Source organism: Manis javanica, chromosome 17, assembly GCF_040802235.1.
Source record: "Manis javanica isolate MJ-LG chromosome 17, MJ_LKY, whole genome shotgun sequence".
Lineage (NCBI taxonomy): Eukaryota > Metazoa > Chordata > Mammalia > Pholidota > Manidae > Manis > Manis javanica.
The window spans coordinates 4090927-4113348 of record NC_133172.1 but is presented as its reverse complement, the minus strand read 5'-3'; the positions used below and the strand labels follow the sequence as shown (position 1 = coordinate 4113348).

Sequence of the window (22422 nt, the reverse complement as noted above, 5' to 3'; positions counted from 1 at the left end):
ATGGAACACTTTCAAGAATAGATCATATACAGGGCCCCAAAAAGAGCCTCAGTAAATTAAAAAAGATTGAAATTGTTACCAACCAATTTCTCAGATAACAGCGGCATGAAACTAGAAATAAATTACACAAAGTAAATGAAAAAGCCGACAAACAAAAAAAAGAAAAAAATCCTACCATTTGCAACAACATGGACGGAGCTAGAGGGTATTATGTTCAGTGAAATAAGCGAGGTGGAGAAAGACAAGTGACAAATGAATTCAGTCCTCTTTGGAGCATAAGAACAAAGAAAAAACTGAAGGAACAAAACAGCAGCAGATTCACAGAACCCAAGAATGGACTGTGACCAACGGGAAAGGCACTGGGGAGGATGGGTGGGAACGGAGGGTTAGGGGGGGAAAACGGTCATTACGATTAGCAGACATAATGTAGGCGGGGGCACGGAGGAGGCAGTACAGCAGGGAGAAGACAAGCAGTGACTCCACAGCATCTTACTACGCTGACGGACAGTGACTGTAATGGGGTATGTTGGGGGGACTTGATGATGCGGGAAATCTACTAACCAGAATGTTGCTCATGTAATTTTATATTAATGATACCAAAATTTTAAAAAATTATCCCTGCCTCTTACTACGGACTCGTAACATTTTAATAACTTAAAAAAAATACATCAATGAAACCATCCTGCCGAACAACTCAAATAAACAGTGATGTACATCAATTATTTCTCAACAAAATGGAAAACACACACATGCCAAAGGAGGAAAATTAAAAGCTCAAACATAAGGCTGTTTGCAGATACTCAACTAGTATTTCACAAGGGATGCCACATACTCAAATGAAGAACAAAAGAACCTTTTCAATAAATCCCGCATGGAAACCTGGAGCTCTATCTTACCCCACTCGCTAAGGAATTTATCTTGAGATGTACTGAAGACTTAAATTTAAGACTTGAAACCTCCTAGAGGAAAACATCTGGAGAAAGTTCTTTGATATTGGGCTTGGTAATGATTTTTCAGATACAGCACCAGCTTAAGTAAAAATAGACAAGTAGGACCACATCAAACTAGTCAGTGAAACGCTGCCCAACAGCTAAAGAATCGATAAAATGAATAGCCAACCTACAGCAGGGAAGAAAATATCGGCAGGCCACATATCTGATGAGGGGTTAATATCCAAAATATAGGATTTCAAGTAAGCCTATAAGAAAAAAACTATCTGAATAAAAAATGGACAAATGACCCAAAAGTCCTTTTCCAAAGAGGGATTTTTGAATGACCAAGAAACACATGAAAAGAAGTTCACAACACGGCTACTCATCAGGGACATGGCGTCCAAACCATTGTAAAAATCTCCTTCCATACCTGCTAGAATGCACCTATCAGAGAGAGGTACGAGGGGTGGTGAGGATGAAAAAAAAAAGAAAACGGGAATCCCTATCATGGTGCAGGAATGCAACCTGTTACAGGGACACTGGAAGAGACTTCTGAGGACTCTCCACAAAGTAAAAGCACAACTACCACATAATACAGCAATTCCACTACTGGGTGTGTATCCTAAGGTGATACAATCAGGACTGCAAAGAAATGTATGAATCCACGTATTCACTGCACTGTGCTTACATTAACCAAGGCCTGGGAACAAGCCAAGTGTCCATCACTGGATAAATCAAGTGTGTCATGTACCTCCACACGCACATGCACACACACAATGGAATCCTATTTAGTCATCAGAGAGAGAACTCTGCCATTCTCGAGCACATGGAGAAATCTTGAGGTGTTTACACTAAGCAAATTAAGTCACAGAACCACAAATACTACATGATCTCACTTAAGAGTATGAGTATTGAAAAAAAAAAAAACCCGTAAGAGAGCACATGGTAGTTGATAGGGATTGCAGGGGGTGAGAGAAGGAAAGGGCTACTAAAACTGTACCAACTCCCAAGAATAAGATGAATTAACTTCTAAGGACATAATGATCAACAGGACCTTTTCAACTGGACCAGAAACAGTTTTCACACGTTACTGCTCGTAAAATTAAAAGGGCTACAGTCAATCAAACAGGAACCATAAAAACAAAATAACTGTCAGAATGCACTTTGCAGAGATGGGCAGTTATAAGGGACCATGAGTTGTTTCCCCTGGAGGCGTGAGTTAGTCAACAAGGCATAGTGAAGCCGCCCAGCCTCTCAGGGGCAGTAGGTAGTTATGTCCTTGTCTTCCTCCATCCAGGTCATGAAAGGCCCCCCACCCACTCCTTTCTCGTACAAATTCCTTCCTTCCCTGCACAGGGGTGACACTTTTTCTGGTTGCTGCTCCATCTGTGCTCCCCAAGTGGCAATTCCAAGACCCCAGATAAATCCTTGTTCTTTCTCAGTTTTCCCTGCGGCTTCTCCGTCAGTGTGGATTTCAGGACTGAACATGGGGTGAACATACTTTATGCCCCTGATCTCGGGAAGTACCACGAACCTAGGGTGAAGGACACAGGTCGCTGCAGAAAGGGGAGGTCAAAGTCAAAATACATCAGGAAAATTGTTTCTACACCAACAAATCCTCAATTTTTCCCTTGAATTCATGAATCTGACACACTTTCATACAAAGCTGAAGTTTACAGGAGCCATTCCATCAACTAAGAAAATAAAAGCTTGAAATTTGGATTAGGAATGCTGGAAAGAAGCTCTTTTCCTCACCCACAGAGACCAAGTTGCTGTAGTTCTCCTGCATCACGCTCCTGTACAAGGCCCGCTGGGCAGGCGCCAGGCATTCCCACTCCTCCTGGGAGAACCGGACGGCCACGTCCCCGAAGGTCAACAATCCCTGATGTGTAAAGAACAAAGGAACAAAAATAACGATGTTTCTCCAGTGGCTGTGAACAGAGTTTGTAAAATGACCCAAAATGAAGAGTGGGAGGTAAGAGACCTGCTTTGGGCCTGGGTCAGTGACCTGAAGCATTTTTAACACAAGTACTCTATAGTGTTCCCTTAATGCTGAGGAAAGAGGATGACGGAAATCCACAAAACCACTACAGACACTATGATTATATGGGAGATAAAATATATAATTGAGGAATCAATACAGGGTTGTATTTCTTAACTACTAATTTTATAGCTGAACTGTTAATTTTTCCATAGTTCCCAATGGCAAAGGCATGGTACGTTAGAAGTGTACCTCTCCAATTTAATATGTACAACAATGAACTGGAGACCTTCAAAGTGCAGATGAGGATTCAGGTTTTCTGGGCTGGGTGCTGATTTTCTGCATTTCTAGCAGGCTCACTGGTGATGCTAAGGATTCTCCCTCCAGGGGCCCCATTTTTTAATTACAAAGTAGTGAAATGCCATGGGAAATATTCATGGGTGGTTTTGAACTAAAACTTTTACGGCAAGTGCAGTCTCTTAGAACATAGCGAGAAGGGCAAACGCAATCCATTCAGAACATTTGCCAGATATTACAAATAGCTTTTCATGGGCTGACACACAACACACAAAAATAATCCATGAAGATACAATTTTATCTCATTTATGAGGACATTTTGTTAAATATCCAGTAAATGCTAAGAGGCTCGGTTTTAACTCACTTTATAACCTAGAATTTATCAAAGGGACACAATGATGAACATTCTAGACAACCTGAAGGGAAGCTCACAGCAGTTTCCTTATCAGAGGAATAGTAACAAACGAACTAAACAGCACACACTCGATCTGGTAAGTTTTACATGTAATTTTACACATGCATCCATCTATTAAAATGTAAACATATGCATGTTAAAACTAATAGTTGAAAATTTTATTCTCAGAAAATAAATGTTTTCATTTGCGTATCCATTAATTATATACGGATGCTTTTTCTGTCTCCAAATGTGCTATCAAAAGCCACACGCATGATAAAAACTATAATAAAAGCTACCATTTCTGAGTTTTCTATTTCCTTGAAATTTTTTGCTACATTTATTATAGGTACTGAGTTACATGTTAGAATTTAAAGACACTAATACATACATTAAATATGTGGTTCTCATTTTCCTTTTCTGAAAATGCAAAATGAAATAAGAAGCAGTAGACCTGTGACTAGAGTGGGGATGAAAGGCAAACTCCCACGACCCACGGTGCCTGACGGAAACCTCCACTCGCAGAACCTCCAGGCGACAAAGGAGACCCACTTCATTTTCCAAAGCTACTTCCATGCCATGGGAAACCGAGGAGAAAGGGGAGTTTCTAGACTAAATGAGGTGGTTTGTGAACATTCTCAGCAAATCCTTCTGAGATCCTTAATGACAACTGGGAAATTACTAACAGAGGAACCGGGCACTGAGCCCCAGAACCAAGGGGACACATGTGAGTTCTGTAATGGCACAAATTGCTGTCAGCTGCCTGAGCCCACAGGTCACACCACTGTTCATACTGTGGGGGAAAAAACAGTCAATCGTAATTATGAGAAAACAGCACTGATGCATGGTTTATAAAAGATATTAATACAAGCACATATGCACAAAACTGTACCTCCAGAGCGTGAAATCTTGTGTATTTTATGAACTGGAGATTTTTCTTAATTATTAGACTAATTTTATACCAAGTATATTACCACAGATCCATTCAATCCTATCAGCTATAGTCCCAAACTCAGAATATTACTGATAGAGCAAACCGGACCGACTCCACTTTGTTCTGTGCCCTCCATCTTGAGTAACTATGTCCCCCCCACGGCCCCATTCCCGCTCAAACCACACCCAGCAACCTGTGCAACAGGGCCCTGACCCTTCCCCAGCCAATCAGCTAAAGCCATGACCCTCACCCCGCCAACTGCCCCTAGACCCCTATAAAACCTTTGTGCTTTTGCAACACGTGCTCTCTCTCTGGCATCTCTCCGCCGCGTCGGTGCAGATGGGACACTGAGCTTGAGTAAAGGCTCTTTGCTTTTGCACGGGACTCGGATCCCTGGCAGTCTTTGGGGATCACGAACTCTGGGCATAACAGTTACCTTTCCCATTCACGGTGTTTCCCTACCTTCAGGAGGGAAAACAGACCCAAATCTACAGGCCACAAGTATTTTCAGTATGACGATGGATAGTGTCTCCGTTAATTGCATCCTATAACCAGAGTTACAGGAAACCTTTCTAGTTGGCAGTTATAACTCAAATGCACTCATTCTGCACAGGATGATATGATCCAAACAGATTCATCCTGCTCTTCATCACAAGCATGAACGGGTTGTAAATACAAAGTTAGAAATCCTGAAATTTACTTTTTGATTCGTATAAGGTACCACCTGTAGAAGCAAATTCATCTCAGAAGTACAGTTCCTTCCTGAGTCCCTTAAAAAGCAGGTTTCATTCCTGCGACAGGGAATGGGGGGAGGTGTAGTCACAGTAAGGTGAGGGCCTCCAGAAAAAGCAAGGCAGGATATCTGCAGTCAGAGCAATGTACCTACATGCAAGGAAACCCCCTACTAAAACTCTGTGTTAAACATTCAGCTCTAGAGTCATTCTTCAGTGAGATCAGTTAATATTCCCCAGATAAAAGAAAGTAGTACATGTTTTTATTATGCTAATCATTTATAATCATCTGTGAGATTCACTTTAGCATGCTAAAAGGCCCAGGCCTACTGCTGTCTTTCCTCCTTCAGACCTGATGAGGTGATCTGCAAACTTAGCAACTAATTCAGCACGCAGGCCCAGCCATAAACAACGTAGTAAAAGGCAGGAAGGATTCCACCTTAAAAATAAGACTGCATTTTAACATCCAGGAAGTTAAGAAGTAGGATTCTTAACCAGCAAACAATACCTCTGCCCATCTGGGGGGATGGGCAGCCCGCCTTCTTTGAAGAGCTCTCAGACCAAGACGCTGGTATCTCAGGGAGAAATCATCAGAGCAGGAAATTCCTTCTGTTAAGTTAATTCTAACTATTCACGGCCCACTTAACAAGTCCACAGCCCTAAGCCCCTTACCGGTTTCCAAAGATCATCAACTGCCTATAAATCCCCTAGACAACCCACAACTACGGCTCTCCTGTCCCTTCCCGGCGTGAGCCCGGAGCTGTGTCCTCTCACTGTATCTCTAAATAAAAGCCTCTCCCTGCCTCTCCCGCCTTGACTGTTGGCTAAGTTCCTTCGAATCGGCAAACAAGAACCCTGGCATCAACATGGAAGGCTTTGGTGACTTAGAAATGTACTCTTCACATTAAAATGTGAATTACAATTTCAATACAGGGACTTGGAGATCTTGTCAAAATGAACTTGCTCATTAAGGGGCTCTGGGTCTGTATTTCTCACAAGGCCGAGCCCGAAGCCGAGAGTCCACTGGTGAATGACAAAGAGGCAGGACTCTAGGAAAAGAATAGGAGGAAGACGTTGAAAGTATTTTCCGGCAATTTCAGTTTCTAATAAAATAAAGTAATAGAAACCATGGAAAACATTTACTAGTTACTAGGTATCATTCTAAGTTTTTCCTAATGTACGACAATAAACCCCACAGAAATTACGAATAAGAAGCATACTCTCAAACTATTCTGCCAAACATTCACTAACTGGCACCAATGAGGTCTTAACCAGATTATCTGGCTCATCACCAGACTCGCCCGCATCCTTCCCTGGTTACTTCATACACAGCCGTCTAAGGTGACGCGCTCCTCCGGGAGTGCCGCCTCCAGCTAAACTCTTTTCACTCAGTTCTGGGGCGGGAGGTCAAAGATTCTTCCTGCGTCTTTTGTGCCCTGATGGTTTTGCAACTGAAATTATCTGCATGTCCCAGTGGCACAACTTGCGGTGGCCGAACCTCGGTCCCCACACAGCTAAGCCTGAGTTGCATTTTTAAAGGTTTCAGAGCAGGTGAGCACACACGGAAGGCAGGACGGCAGAAGCAGAGAAGGAACCGAGCGCCAGTTCTAAACTTAGAGCAGCTCAGGGGGAAACGCCGCCCAGCCCCGGCCGGACGCACCCTCACCTGGGCGGCCGCCATCTCCGCCTCGGCCTCGGGCTGCTCGGGCTCCTCCCCCACCGGGCGCTGTGCGGACACGGCTCACGGCCCCGGAGAAGATGCGCGGACAGCGGCGGCAGGGCCTCCCCCGGCTCCCCGCCGACCGCGGGCAGGACCCTGACGCGGGGCCCAGGCCGCCCTCCGGGCCCGGGTCTCAGGACGGACGCAGGGGCGCGGGGCTCAGGGACCGCGGGCACCGGCTCCGCCCCGCCGGGGGCTGGACTGCGCACAGGCTCGGCACCCGGCGGGGACGCGCGGGGACAGGCGAGCTCACTGGGCGCGCGGAAAGAGAGGCCAGGGAAGAGGCCCCACGGCCGCGCCGCTCCGACCGCGAGACACGCACCACCCTCCGCGTGCTGCCCGGAAGCAGGAGCGGGACCCGCCCTTCCCGCGGGCGGAGCCAGGACGCACGCGCAGCAGGGCCGGGGTCTGCCCGCGCACCGGAGGCCCCGGAAGCGGCCTGGGGCTCCGCCCCCTGAGGTTTAAGGGAGGGCGGGGCGCCGGGGAGGCTCAGGCCATCCGTGACCGGCGCTGTCAGGGGTCAGGGGTCTGTAGCGGTGACCCCAGGGGGGCTGACACGGCCCGCCCGGGCGTTAAACCCCAGGCAACCAAGGTGTGTCGGTCTCAGCGGGACTCTCCGACTCCTTTGCTTTCAACCCTTTGCTTCCCTGTGTTGACACCCTCACCGATTCCTAACCCCTCACGCTGTTCCCTGTCCTGGGAACCCCTCCCACTCGGACCCTCCCTGTCTTCTCTTCTCGCATCAGAGGGAGATTAACAGGAGAAAGGAAACCATAATCTTGTTAACACAGATACAGCCTAAGACCCAGGCACACTGACCAGGCCCCTGAAACGGCCTCAGTCCCGCCCTCCAATCCCATCTCTACCTGAAGGCCACAGACGCTGCGGATGGGGTCGGTTTGGGGCGGTTATCAGAATTAGCACTTGGGTCAGGAATGCGGTTCTTACGCAGATTCAACTCCATGCTGTCCCCATTCATAAGAGTTTCCGGAGGGTTAAACCCATGCCTACCCCAGGTATAGAGGGGGACACCCTTATATGTGGGCTTAAAACTTCATGACTCAACTGTTCTCTATTAATCAGTGATGTGTGCCTTGAGGAATGTGATGTGTTCCTTAAATGAATGTTGTCTTAACCAACGCCAGTTCCGGCAACATTATCTCCCCTATTGTGCTGTGCTGAGAAGCCTTGTGAAGGGAGTTGTGCACTGAGATCACAACGAGCCTATGGTTGTATGCATGAGATCACCAATTGTCCTTGGATGTATTTGTGTGACTAATAAATACGAGACGTGCCCTCTCAGCACCACTCTTGAGCTGATTATGCCTTGAGTCCCCTGGCCAGCCTGTTAAGATGTTCGACAAGTCATCGCGTCGCCTCCTCTATCTGCGGGTCGGAGACGGGGAGGAGGCCGACACTTACAATTGGAGATTTCCCTTCTAAATACACCTTACCTCTTACAAAAAGGAAACTCCTGCCTGGTTTTCAGAGCTCATCCCGGGTACATCTGTTGTTCCTTAAAAATAAACAGCCTGAAGTAATCCTATGCCACAGGGACATATTTTGGCTGTGAAATTTTGCTCGTTTTCCAAAATGTCGAATTTTATAATTACATGACAAAAAATTCTCTTAATGTACTTTCTATGCTCCTGTTAGTAGTATATGAGCTAAATAGCCGACATGACAAGGGTACAGTGTTTACACTGGGCCGGATGCCTACATTCTACCCATTCCATCCGTGGAACCTGTCCTTGCAGGAGGTGGGGAGTGAGGGTTTGGATGACAGACCAGCCAAAACCACCTGGTTCCAACGTGGAGAAGCAGTTGACCCAAGTTCCATCCCACAACACGTGATACACTCATTACCTTGGTAAGTATCAAGCCTCCCCGCACCATGACAGTTCCAGTGACAACCAGATACAGGCAATAGTACCCCTGGGGGACATGAGGGGGGGGCAAGCCCAAACTAGGAGAAACCCCACCTGTTCCTTTACAACCTCCTCTCTCTTAGTGAATATCCATATTCCTTTCCGTGACAATGCTCTCTCCTTTCCTCTGCACACCCCTTCTGGGCCTGCCTGTGCCTCACTCTCAGGTGTGCACTCTCACTTTGTCTCTGATATTGTAGTCTCCGAACAAACTCTTCACGCTGAACTGCTTCTCGTGTCCATTCCTGATTTCTTATCCCTCATGAGACCGAGGGCCTGTCCTCTGTAACGGTCTCATACAGTTTTCATAGCAACTGGGATGAATATTCTGGGGAGGAAACCTTTCCCCATTTTCCCCTCTAGGTTCTTTGGCTGGGCTATTAATTGAATTAACATGACATCAAGAGGTGAAGAACAAATTTAATTTCATACATACAAGGACCCAAAAAATATGAGGCTCTGGTTCCATCAGGTGATTGAGGTTTTCATGTCATCCTCAAAGAGGGTAGATGTCTGGGCATTCAAACAGCAGGAAGACAATTCACAAGAAGATGGAAGAGCAGAGGGTTGGTAAGTATCTGCCGTGACGTGAAGATAAGTCTTTCTGATATAAAGTTACCTCTGGTATCAGCTCTCTTCCAGGTCCAAGCCACCCACTCTAAATTATTATAGACAGCATGGGGGAAGAAGAGATTTTCCTCTACCCTTCAAAGTTCTTCTATTTCTAAAATTTCAGATGATTCATGTTTACAAAACATTTCATACTGAAACCTATAATGCCACATAATATTTTATGAAACAACAGATGTACCCCGATGAGCTCTGAAAACCAAGCAGAAGTTTCCTTTTTGTAAGAGACAAGGTGTATTTAGAAGGGAAATCTCCAATTGTCAGGGTGTCCCCCTCTGTACCTGGGGTAGCAGTGGGTTTAAGCCTCCAGAAACTCTTATGAATTGTGACAGCATATATTTTTATGCTAGAACAAAACTAAATTAAAAGAAACATATACATTAAGAAGTCTACACAAAAGAATTCTATTAGGGCAAACATAAGATGTTTTGGCAAATTTAAAAAATGGAACAGAAGTGATATAAAGCAACATAGTGGAATAATTATCCATGGGAAAGGCTGTTTCTAAAGAAGATACAGACACGACTTGCCGGACCCAACCCTCCCCCTTCCGCGGCTCTCCTTGCTGCCCGGGGAGGGTGGGCAGCTGCAGAGAGCAGCTGATCTTAGTGCGGCCTCAGCATTTTCCCCCCATGGGAAGCACATCGAGTCGATGGTTTTCCCTCACTGGACACTGACTATCAGGAAAGCATAAAAGATGTCTGTTCATAAATACTAGTATCTTACATTTAATAAATTAAGATCTGAAAATATTCCATTCACGACCCTACTTCATTTTGTGGATACGTGTTTATGTAACGGGAGTTACTTCAATATGGTTTCTTCATGCTTTGCCCCCTGCCCGCATCTGCAGTGAGACTGGCCTGCGATTGTTAAGATCCCGCTGAGAACGAGGGCATCACGGTGGGTGCGACACGGTGAGAAACACACATTTTCTAATTTCGGATGAGGTGCGAGCACCGTGCATTTCTTCCAGCACGAGCACAGAAGCGCCTGGACACACAGGCTCACAACTCAGGGGCACAAAGGGGCTGACGGTGGGGGGGGGGGGGGGGGGAACGTGCCCTGAGGAAGGCAGAGAAGCTCACCGGCCACCAAGCGGATTAGCAAAATGAGAAAAATAAGTGTGAATGGTGGGGGAGAGGGAAAGAGGATACAAAGGCATCAGCAGGGCCAGCACGGTGCGGGCGGCTCTGGTCTCAGGGGGGCTCTTGGGGAGCCCGTTCCTATGAATGTGCAGGACCCGCTGCGGGTGCCTGAGCTGGAGGGAAACCACCGAGCCACCGGCCCAGATCATGAGCCCCAAACACGGGACATCAGGGGCAGACACGGACACTGCACACAGTAGGTCTGTGCCTTTGTTGTGAAGCACAGATGAATGTAGTTAAAATCTCTAGTAGTGATGTTCCCGTGACTCTGTTTCCCAATCACATGCAGAGGCACTGTGAGGTCCCCCAGCACGTGGAGCCCCTGGCACAGGGTGGCGGAGGGGCCGGTGGGCTTCAGGACCTTCACTCTAAGCTCTGTCCAACCAGAGCCCCGGGGGCTGACGCGCATGGCCTGGAAGACACTCAAGGGACAGGTGGTTAGCGGACATGCCCCAGAACACTCTGTGAACATAGAAAACTAGTTTGTGTCCAAAATGCTTAAGAAAACCTGTCCCTCCAAAGCTGCCCCAGTTCCCAGGGCCCCTCCTGAGAGAACAGCCCAGGAGTTGACTGCAGTCGGTGCCTGAGAACCAGCCCCGTGGGCCGTGACCCGTCTCCACTGAAGGAAGAGGACGTGTAATGATGTGAGCGAGTAATTACCCAGGATTCCAAGGATATTCTGGACCAGGAAGATCAATGCAATTTTCAAATTCACAGAGGCCTTTCAATTACTTTTCAGGGCTCAATATTCACATTCAATGGATTCCGCATGGAGACGTGAGTGTGGGTTACAATTTTTAGTTAGAATTAAATTGACAAATCTGCACTTAATATTACTTTCCCTCTGATAGTTTATTTCTAATATGTATTTTTCTTTTGTTAAGAGATGAGATTTTCCAAGTGTGATGTATTTCTTTTTATGGAATTTAAAATATAGGGGTCACTGTTTTTAATGCGTTATTTGTAACATACGTAATATTTAGTAATCTTGCAATTAAGACCTAACATTATGCTCCTTTTACAGTGTTGCTCCAGGAGAAGGGGGTTCCCCACCGCAGGCACGTTCTCTATGAATTCCCAGAGACCACTAAAGGCGAGGGCAAGAAGCTGGGGGTTTTTATAGGGGCTCAACCATGTTCATTCCTGTAGTGGTCACCCAGCTGTGTGCAAGCGGCGAGCCCCCACACGTTCCCCGGGGCACCCACAGGCTCTGCCCCTCAGCGCTGCCTCCCCGGCTGCTTCCCAGCAGGGGCTCAACCCTTTCCCTGACCGGCCCAGGCCTCCAGGGCTCCCGCTGCCACCCCCTCCCCCAGCCCCTCTGCTCTCCACTTCCGGGCCCAGGGAGGGGTTCTGAGAGCACGCTTCTGTGGTGAAGGGGGGCTGCCTGACCAGTTGGGTAACAGGAACAGAGGAGCCGGGAGAGCGGCTGTTTCCTCCCCGCCCCTCCCCAAGGCTGGTACTCTTGTTGACTGGCCAGGGGTTCTGTTCCAGTAAACATCCCATCGATATGAAAATAGCCTCTTTCCGGTCTATAATGGTTGGTATTAAAGCCAGGTGAGCAATCCTGGCATAGATATCCATTTTGTCTAGTACAGTCAGGTAGAATTATGCTGAAAGGGCTTAAAGGTTCACATAAATGACACAGAGTCAGGTTTGAACCCAAGCAGCCTGGTTGCAGTGACACTGGCATTTACATTTGTGGTTCTCTCGTATATCTTGTGTTCCTTAAATAATCCAAATATACTTAATACATTGTCATATTTTAAACTTGTATTTTATTTTTAATTGTGCTAATTATGATTTATTATTTAGTCTTTTGATCATTATCACTTATAAACGAACATTCAAAAGTCTTAGTAAAATGTTGATGCACTAAATAATTTCTCATGATTAAACCGAGTGTACGGATATTGAGTCAATATGGGGATGGAACAAAATGAATATTATATATTTTTCCATTGATATCAACTATATAAATTATTACATAACATGGAATTTTTTCCCCCTAAGCAATTGGATTTGAATTATGAAATAGGAATATATTTTGGGGGTATAAACTAGTCTTTATATAAAAATTAATGGAATTTGAAACATAAAATCTTGTGCACTGAATAAATTCAAACAGGAGAAACACAAGGATGAGCCTGAAAATGACACTCGATCATTGTAAACCATTGAAAATATCAGAAGGCACACTTGAAGCTGACAAATGCTAAGCCCATGTCTTCGCTGTGTCAATTAGATCATGTGCCATTCTAAGATTTACTCTAGCCTGCCTGCTAAAAGGCCCAGCTATAAACAGCATAATAAAGACAGGAAGATTCCACCTTAAAGCTACAATCACATTTTAAAAAACCCTATAAGTTAAGAAGTTAGATTCTTAACATACTCTTTAGCAAACAGACAATAACCCAGCCCACCTTGGAGGAGGGGCAGGCAGTCTGGATTGATAGGCTCCCAGGCCAGGAAGGGGCTACCCTGGGAGGGGGGCCACGAGCAGCAAATGTCTTGTGTTAAGCTGCTTACAGAATTACCTGTAGGACTGAGACGATTAACAAGTCCACACCCCCAGCCCTTGGTCACATTCCTGAACAATCCTTAAAAGGGGGAGCCTCCAACCTTTCAGGGCGCTCCTCTCTCTGAGGTTGCCTGTACTTTCTAAGTGCGTAACCTTTTAACTTTAAACTTTCTCCCTCCGACCTTTCAGGGTGCCTCTCCTCCCTGAGTTCGCCTGCACTTTTTCTCTTTAAGTAACTTCAATAAAACTTACTCTGCAGACAAATAGGGACTCTGTGGCATCTTTACTGCACTGATGGACAGTGACTGCAATGGGGTGTGGGGGGGACTCGGTAATATGGGTGAATGTAGTAACCACATTGTTTTTCTTGTGAAACCTTCGTAAGAGCGTATATCAATGATACCTTAATAAGAGAAAACTCTCTTTGGAAAAAAAAGATTTAAAAAAACAACCTTTACTCTCCTTCACTATTGTCTCTGCCCTTCAAATCTTTGTTGTGGAGGGGGGACAAGGACAGAGGAAAATACCCAACGCTCCCCAACAAATCCTTCACGTCACCTCTTCCATGAAGGCTCTTTCATGAACTGTGTAAAGAAAATTGTCCTATCTTGATTGACAGACTATGAGCATTTTCAGAAGAGATATTATTAGCACCTCTATCAAATACATCAAACCAAAGTAACAGAAAATTAATTGTATTTCAGGAAATGTAACTTGATCACGTTGTTTATACAGGGATGAGTGATTCAATGAACTCCATAAAACTCATTATCATATTCGTATGACTTTTACTGAAATAACTACACTAAAAATCATGCAAGTTTCTCTGTAATTTCCACAGAGCAGAATTATAGTCTTCAGGATTATAAAAACCAGAACCCATTAATATTTAGATCAAATGCCAACAGAGGCCAACAGCAAGGATTACATCAAAATTCATTAGGAGTGATCAGCAACTGGCCCAGGGTCTCAGACCGCTTCTCTGTCCACAGGTGGACCTGTGCCTCGTGAATGACTCCTTCCTGTGTGGGAATAACACCGATCCAATTTCCACCCAAGAAAAATCCCCTTTCTAGACACAAGCATTTACCCACACCCTCTTATGCCTCAGTCCTGTGGATAATCTGTCTCAGATTGAAATAGAAAAATACTAAATTATTTCAGCTGCCAGGGTGATGGGTTTAGGGGTACAATCATGACAGCCCCTACTTGTGCAGGAGGGAGGCGCCAGACCCCAAGATATGGGTGTGCGATTCAGTGGCTTCAGTTCTACACAGAAATGCAATTATCACCTTACCTCTACTTACAGTGACATTATGTGATTGGACAGTTAAAATTAATATTAAAATATTGATTTTAATAATTTAATATTAATCATTTAATAATTTGATGCTATTTAATACTAAAAATTTGATATTAATTTAACAATTAATTAAAACATTTAAAACCTTCCTCCCAGTTTCCAATTCCCAGAAACAATGCTAAGTTTCTAGTGAGCATCTCTGAAGAGCCCAGTTAAGTCTTTTCAAGGTGGTTTTCTTTTCTGTAAGCCCCAGAGGCAGAGTCTCCTTGGTGGGGACAGGGAAAGGCTGAGATGTGACACATGACAGAATCACAGGAGAGCCTATGCATGTAACTGGAGCCTGCACTTCCCTGACAAGCTCACTCTCCTTAAAATATGATCGTCTGTTGACTCTAAGGCTCCTGGGCTACAAAATGAGGAAGGATCTTAACAGAGAAATGTGAGAATACAATGGCCTGAGAATGATTTTTCAAGAAAACAAGGGGGATAGTCAGTAATAGCTTTTTGCCTATGGGTATGGTTGAGATGTGTGTCTGCTTTTCTGCCGCCAAACAGGCAGTCAGAGCCAGGCAGGCACTGAGTGTGACAGACCCGTCAAGGCGCTGTGAGCTGCAGAGTCATGTAACCAAAGGCGGTTATGGCTGGGCTCTCCAGCAGCAGCTTGAACGGACTTGCCAACCTATTGGATGCTAGTCACAACTCTGGAAAGGGGCAGAGGTATGATACACTTTGATAGAGAAACAATCGGCTGCCGTGTATCACGCCTAGCTGACTACAGATACCATCACTGGAACAGCCCCAATAAAGGTGATAACCACCTATCCTATTGTCATGCTGGCGAGCAGCAGGCCAATCACAATCACCAAGTAGTTTGGGTCAGGGGAGCATCCTCACCATAGGAAATTCCATTTTCTCCACATTCAACCCCTCCAGGATTATCACCTCAAAACCTACACACCCTCAGTCTTCCCTGATGGACCCTGTGGAAAGCTGAGCATTGTAACCAGATTCCACAACAGCAATAGCACATAAAGACAACATACAGATTATAACAAAAATCATAATAATCTGCAAGGCTGAGAAGGTCATTCCAGCTGTATTCAAGAAATTGCTACTCAAATGAGTTCATGACTTGCGCTTTCTATGGGAGAAATCAATCTTCTGAAATGGTCCCTGTGCGAGAAAGCTGGAACCTTCCAACAGCAAAAATGGTAATTATAATAGTTGGCCTCAGCCTGAGGAGATCAATTTCCACCAAGCGGTCATCCCAGCTATATTCAAACCAGTCTCAGTTCACAGTTCACACTTTCCATGGGAGGCCAGCAGTGGTACTCATAGGGAGCTCCATGCACCCCAGTGAGTAACAGCTTTTGCTAGGGGGCATGCCCAATCCACACAGAAATTAGAGGAGACTAAATTTAAGGGCAATAAAACACATGTTTTAATGATACCCACATAGGCAAGTCCATCAGGAAGGATGCATGCAAGAGAGCAGTCCTGTGATAGGACTGTGGCAGGAAGGGGGGCCTGTCCAGGTCTAGTATACCAAACCTTTACCCCTCCCCCCATGGGGGTTACTGAGGGGTCTATATATAGTGCTACTACTGCAGGTGCATGCACTGGCCATAATGATAAAACTAAACCCCCCAGTAAGAGGACTCTCACCCAGGGAATAACTAGAGGGACAACTTATAACACTTCCATGCTTACAATAAAAAGTAGGGTGAATCCAAGAAGTCATTTAATACAATGAAGAAATACTGTATTTGACAGAAATTGCTGGAATAGAAATGTTTGCAACTCTGGGAGTGTGACGTGCCTAATAGAGGCAATAACTGTATCTCCAGTGAAAGCACCCATTGTCTATTGATGTTTGTGAGACTGTTTTCTCCTTGAAGTTAAGGAAACAGCATTGAAGGAAGACAGTAAGTAGTAATCTTGTGATCTATTCTCTGGTTTAAAAATATTCCAAAATAAATCCAAAAACCTAAAATTTAAATACATCAAATGCAAAAGACACCATCCCTTATATCTTCCATTTTGTGTCTTGTGTCTTAATATTTTTCATAAATCTTGCCTCATTGCTAATAGTTTATTCATGTATAATGAATGGGTAATTATATGATCTGAAATTAGTAATAATTTAGTTTCTGATCCCAAATTATTTTATGCATGATTAATATTTATATTCCATAGTTTAAGACAAGACATGAGAGTGATCTGTAACTCCTGTGATAGGCGTCACTGCACACTTCTTCCTGGCATAAAGGCAAATACATCTTTCTCTTGCCATCTTAAAACTGACCAATGCTTGAATTATTAAATCCATCTTGTCATGGGGCAGTGTGGAGAACATGGATATTTCTGGCTCATATTCCTGGCTGGCTTTAACAGATCCAATTATATATATATATGTATGTATGTATGTATGTATGTATGTATGTATGTATGTATGTATACACACACATATATATGAGCCTGTTTACATATCTATGGGATGTTTACTGGGTACAGAGTGGCTGACCGGTCACAGGAATACGACGCACGGGAAGGGTGGAGAGGAAACACCCATTTTCTCCTCTCCTCAGTTCCTGGTAGGCCACTGTTGAGGCACCTGCCAGTCACCAGGGACTTGTTCAGTGTTCTTGCCAGTGCTGGGGTGGGATGGTAGATGGCTGGAGAGGGGACAGAGCGGTGAGCATGGGTGCAGTATGGGGAGTGAAGAAGGGAAGCCTGGAGGGAGAACTGGGAGAGAACATCTGCTGACAGGGAAGCCAGAGCTGCAGTGCTCAGAGAGAACCAAGCCCGTGCTGGGCCACAGGAGGGGGCAGCATCACAGCCAGGACGGACTGAGCTCTAGCGCCATGGAATAAACATGGCCCCCTTTTAAGCCCACAAATTCTTGCCCTTACCTTTATTTGATCTCATCAGATTAACAGAGAACTTGCCCAGGGCGGGGAACCCCCCTCCTGCTGGAGCGACATCACTGGTATAGTCAGCAGGATTCGTTGAGCCTGAACCACCCGAATGGCAGGGCAGCTTCAGTGGGTTGCCCTATGGGCAGGGAGACACCTTGGTACGCCCTCTTGGGGATTTGTTCTAGGGTGGCTTGCCTGCTAGAGGACTGGACCCCTCCCCAGGACTGGCGGGTGGTCATGCTGTCTTGGACACCGGAGCTGGCGCTCTGCAAAATATGGGACTCCTCGTGGGAACTAAGTATCCAGAAGGCAGAGGGCGCTGTGGGTTGGAAGTTTCTCACTCAGTTGGAAAAGGTTACTGTAGAGACGTGCTTCCATGGGAAGTAGCAGAACAGGAATGTAGTTTTGGGATGCTCTGAGGAAGTAAAGTTGTTAAAGACTGAGCTAGCGCTGCTGAAGGATGTGACAGTGACACAGGAAGGGGCAGCAGGAGAATGCAGGCTGGAAGATGCCATGGAGAAGATGAAGGAAATGGTTCCGCCTTCAACTCTGGAAATGACACAACAGACATCAGACGAGGAGGAGCCAGGGGAAGAGGAGCTGCGGAGGGAGGAGTGGGAGTGCTGAGGGCGGTGCCGTTTCTGTTGCCACCAGAGGCGCCAGCCTCTCCCCTATGGACAGGCTGCCCTGTTATAATAAAGCAAAGACACGACAACAGCAGGTTCCTCAGGAAGAGATGCAGCCCTTTCCCCAACGATTCAGGCTGAGTTGGGGGATGTGAGCTCCCAGTTTTAGCAGAGCGCTTTGGAGCCTATGTCAGCTTGGCTTTTGAAACTCTGGGACCTAGTGGTGGATGGAATTATTTTGTCTGGGTCACAAATGTGGAAACTGGCTTCCCTGATGACTCACCGCACCCTCCAGCAGATTACAAAAGGCTTATGAAACCCCGGGGAACCACTTCATCCTTCATTAGATTAACACCGCTTTTCAAGCAGTATACCCTAATCAGGATGATTTGCCATTTTCCCTGCTAGATGGCAGACATACGCTGAGCTCCAACAGGTGTTGTGGGAGTTGGGCATGAAGAATGCCATTTATAACCCAGAACATCAGGACCCCAGTGAGGAGTTTATAGTGGGGATGAGGAATCTGGCTCTTCAAACAGCACCCAAATCCCTCTCCTAGTGGCTATTGTTGCCCCTCACTTAGGACAACCCATAAATGACATGCACTGTAGCAGATCTGGGAGAGACAGGGGCAATGAGGGTGTGGAAGACAGAGCGATATGCTCAGAGGAAGAGTTTATGGGGGTTCTGTGAAGGTCTGGAGCACCCAGATGTGGGCTGATCGGATAAAGGCAGGGATGGATAAAGAGAAATTGGATGTGAAGTCAAAATCTTGCTGGATCTGTGTCAGCAATTGAAGCCGGAGCAGCAGTCCCAGAAGCTGACGACCATGAAATGGGAACCAGAGACAAAGCCACACATCCGGCATTGTGTGTCTGCAGGACTTCCTGTGGGAGAGGAAGCCAACCCCACCTGGACCCTCACAGCAAGATGACTGGATGTTGCTGTCTGACTGAGGGGAGGTTCAAGGCCCCCACCTTGGGGGACATGATGGTGCCCAGAGAGCACATGTTGGATTATCAATTCATTTGTCCTCAGTGAATGTGCAATGTGTCCTGTCACTGGTGGATACAGGAGGTGAATGCCCTGATTATGCGAACCCTGAGTGGATTCCTGGGCCCCCAGCTGTTACAGATGGGTAGTGGGTAAGGATATTATGCTATTTGTTTATGCCTGATTTTTTTACATATAAATGTATCATTATTACAAGAGAATTTAGGTCTTGTAGGCTACTGGAGGGTGTTTATCCTGCACTTGGCATAAATTCTGAGGAACTTAGGCTGTTTGGTATGAAAGGGCATCAGGTGGTGCTCAGATGAAACAAGTTAACTTGCCTTTGCTGTTGCAAAATGGAAAGTCAAGGTTGTGAAGGGCCTGAGACAGACCCACTGAGGACCTGTGAGCTGGATGTCTGTGACTAAAGATGGCTGTTGCTGGGGCCTCTGGCAGCAGCTTGCTGGCCATTTGCCCTTGGCATCCACAGGTAATGATAATCAAAGTGCATTGCGCCAGGGGCATTTGCCAGAACAGCCTGCTTTGAGGCAGAATAAAATGTGGGCTCTAGCCAATTGGTGGTACCTGCCTTTGACCTTCGAAGAAGCGAGCAGAGCCTGGAAGCAGTGCATGGTGGGACTGAACACAACAGGAAGCCGTTTAGACTCCATTCAGTGGACATGGCCTTGGATATTTTGACACACGGAGCAGTGATGGCTGGCCATTCTGGGACATGGCCTGGAGGCTGACCTCTTGTGTGTTCCTGGAGTTTACTGCAGAGTGGCTCCCAAAGATTATGGTAGTGTACCCTAAATAGCCAGAATGCTAAGAGCATCTTATCAGGGAGTTTTGTCTTATCATTGTGGCTAGCGCATGTGCCTCCAATAGGACCCCATACAGACACCTCAGTAACACCCACAGGAAGAGGGGGGGGAAGGTCTGGTATACTAGACCAGGAGGGGACGCGCTTCCTGACACAGTCCTATTACAGGACCACTCTCTTCAGTGCATCCTGATGGACAAGATTTCCATTTGTTGGTATCATTAAAAAATGTGTCTTACTGCCCTTACAGTTAATCTCCTTGGCAATCCTTGCGGATTGGGCATGCCTCCCTAGCAACCACTGCTGCCTGCTAAGTATGTATGGAGCTCCCAACCAGCTCAGCTACTGGCCTCCCATGAAGAGTGTGAGTCATGGACTCATATAAATAGGACTGAGTAGAGCTTGATCCTCAAGCTTCAGGACTGTCATGGTTTTGTTACCTTTATCATAATTTCCATAGTTATTTGTATGTTGTTAGTAGTATCAGATGTGGTTGTGGAATCTGCTTACAGTGCTCCAGGTTTTGCACAGGGACCACTGGGGATGACTGTGGGCACGCAGACTGTGAGGCGAGACTCGCAGAGCAGCTGAGTGTGGGAAAAATGCCAGGATCCCCACATGTGTATGTATGTGTGTCTGTGTATATATATATATATATGAGCCTGTTTGCAAAACTATGGGTTGTTTACTGGGGACACAGTGGCTGGTCAGTCACAGGCGCAGAGTGGTGGAAACACTCATTCTCTCTTATTTATTTATATATTTTGTTATCATTAATCTAAAATTACATGAAGAACATTATGTTTACTGGGCTTCACCCTTCACCAGGTCCCCCCAAAAAACCCCATTACAATCACTGTCAATCAGCATAGTAAGATGCTGTAGAATCACTACTTCCCTTCTCTGTGTTGCACAGCCCTCCCCATGCCCCCCATTATACATGCTAATTGTAAGGCCCCCTTTCTTTTTACCTGCCCTTATCCCTCCCTTCCCACCCATCCACTCCAGTCCCTTTCCCTTTGGAAACTCTTAGTCCATTCTTGGGTTCTGTGACTCTGCTGCTGTTTTGTTCCTTCAGTTTTTCCTTTGTTCTTATGCTCCACATATGAGTGAAATCATTTGGTACTTGTCTTTCTCTGCTTGGCTTATTTCACAGAGCATAATACTCTCTAGCTCCATCCATGTTGTTGCAAATGGTAGGATTTGTTTTCTTCTTATGGATGAATAATATTTCATTGTGTATATGTACCACATCTTTATCCATTCATCTACTGATGGACACTTAGGTTGCTTCCATTTCTTGGCTATTGTAAATAGTGCTGCGATAAACATAGGAGTGCATCTGTCTTTTTCAAACTGGAGTGCTGCATTCTTAGGGTAAATTCCTAGAAGTGGGATTCCTGGGTCAAATGGTATTTCTATTTTGAGCTTTTTGAGGAACCTCCATACTGCTTTCCACAATGGTTGAACTAATTTACATTCCCACCAGCAGTGTAGGAGGGTTCCCTGTTCTCCACAGCCTCACCAACATCTGTTGTTGTTTGTCTTTTGGATGGTAGCCATCCTTACTGATGTGAGGTGATATCTCATTGTGGTTTTAATTTGTATTTCTCTGATGACTAGCAATGTGGAACATCTTTTCATGTGTCTGTTGGCCATCTGAATTTCTTCTCTGGAGAACTGTCTGTTCAGCTCCTCTGCACATTAACTGAATTGTTCGCTTTTTGTTTGTTGAGGTGAGTGAGCTCTTTATGTATTTTGGATGTCCACCCTTTACCGGATAGGTCATTTATGAATATATTCTCCCATACTATAGGATGCCTTTTTGTTCTATTGATGGTGTCCTTTGCTGTACAGAAGCTTTTTAGCTTGATATAGTCCCACTTGTTCACTTTTGCCTTTGTTTCCCTTGCCCGGGGAGATATGTTCATGAAGAAGTCACTCATGTTTATGTCCAAGAGATTTTTGCCTATGTTTTTTTCTAAGAGTTTTATGGTTTCATGAATTACATCCAGGTCTCTGATCCATTTTGAATTTACTTTTTTGTATGGGGTTATACAGAGATCTAGTTTCATTCTCTTAGATGCAGCTGTCCAGTTTTGCCAACACCAGCTGTTGAAGAGGCTGTCATTTCCCCCATTTTATGTCCATGGCTTCTTTATTGTATATTAATTGACCATATATGTTTGGGTTAATGTTTGGAGTCTCTATTCTGTTCCATTGGTCTGTGGCTCTGTTCTTGTGCCATTACCAAACTGTCTTGATTACTATGGCTTTGCAGTAGAGCTTGAAGTTGGGGAGAGAGATCCCCCCCACCACTTTATTCTTCCTTCTCAGGATTGCTTTGGCTATTCAGGGTCTTTGGTGTTTCCATATGAATTTTTGAACTATTTCTTCCAGTTCATTGAAGAATGCTGTTGGTAATTTGATAGGGATTGCATCAAATCTGTATATTGCTTTAGGCAGGATGGCTATTTTGATGATATTAGTTCTTCCTAGTCAAGAGCATGGCATGAGTTTCAATTTGTTAGTGACCTCTTTACTTT

At 45.4% G+C, this 22422-nt stretch overlaps 1 protein-coding gene across 4 annotated transcripts in view; it reads right to left on the bottom strand.

The window, feature by feature from the left end:
- The window catches only part of LOC108386990 (zinc finger protein 525-like), a 61073-nt gene that overhangs the window by 5683 nt on the left and 32968 nt on the right, over positions 1-22422 (bottom strand). For 3 of the 4 annotated variants that reach the window (XM_073226431.1, XM_073226430.1, XM_073226432.1), the window contains exon 3: positions 2688-2814. The exons of the other annotated variant lie outside the window; for it this stretch is intronic. In XM_073226431.1, the coding sequence (XP_073082532.1) occupies positions 2688-2814 (127 nt within the window). The remainder of the gene's footprint in view (positions 1-2687; positions 2815-22422) is intronic. 4 annotated transcript variants of the gene reach the window in all.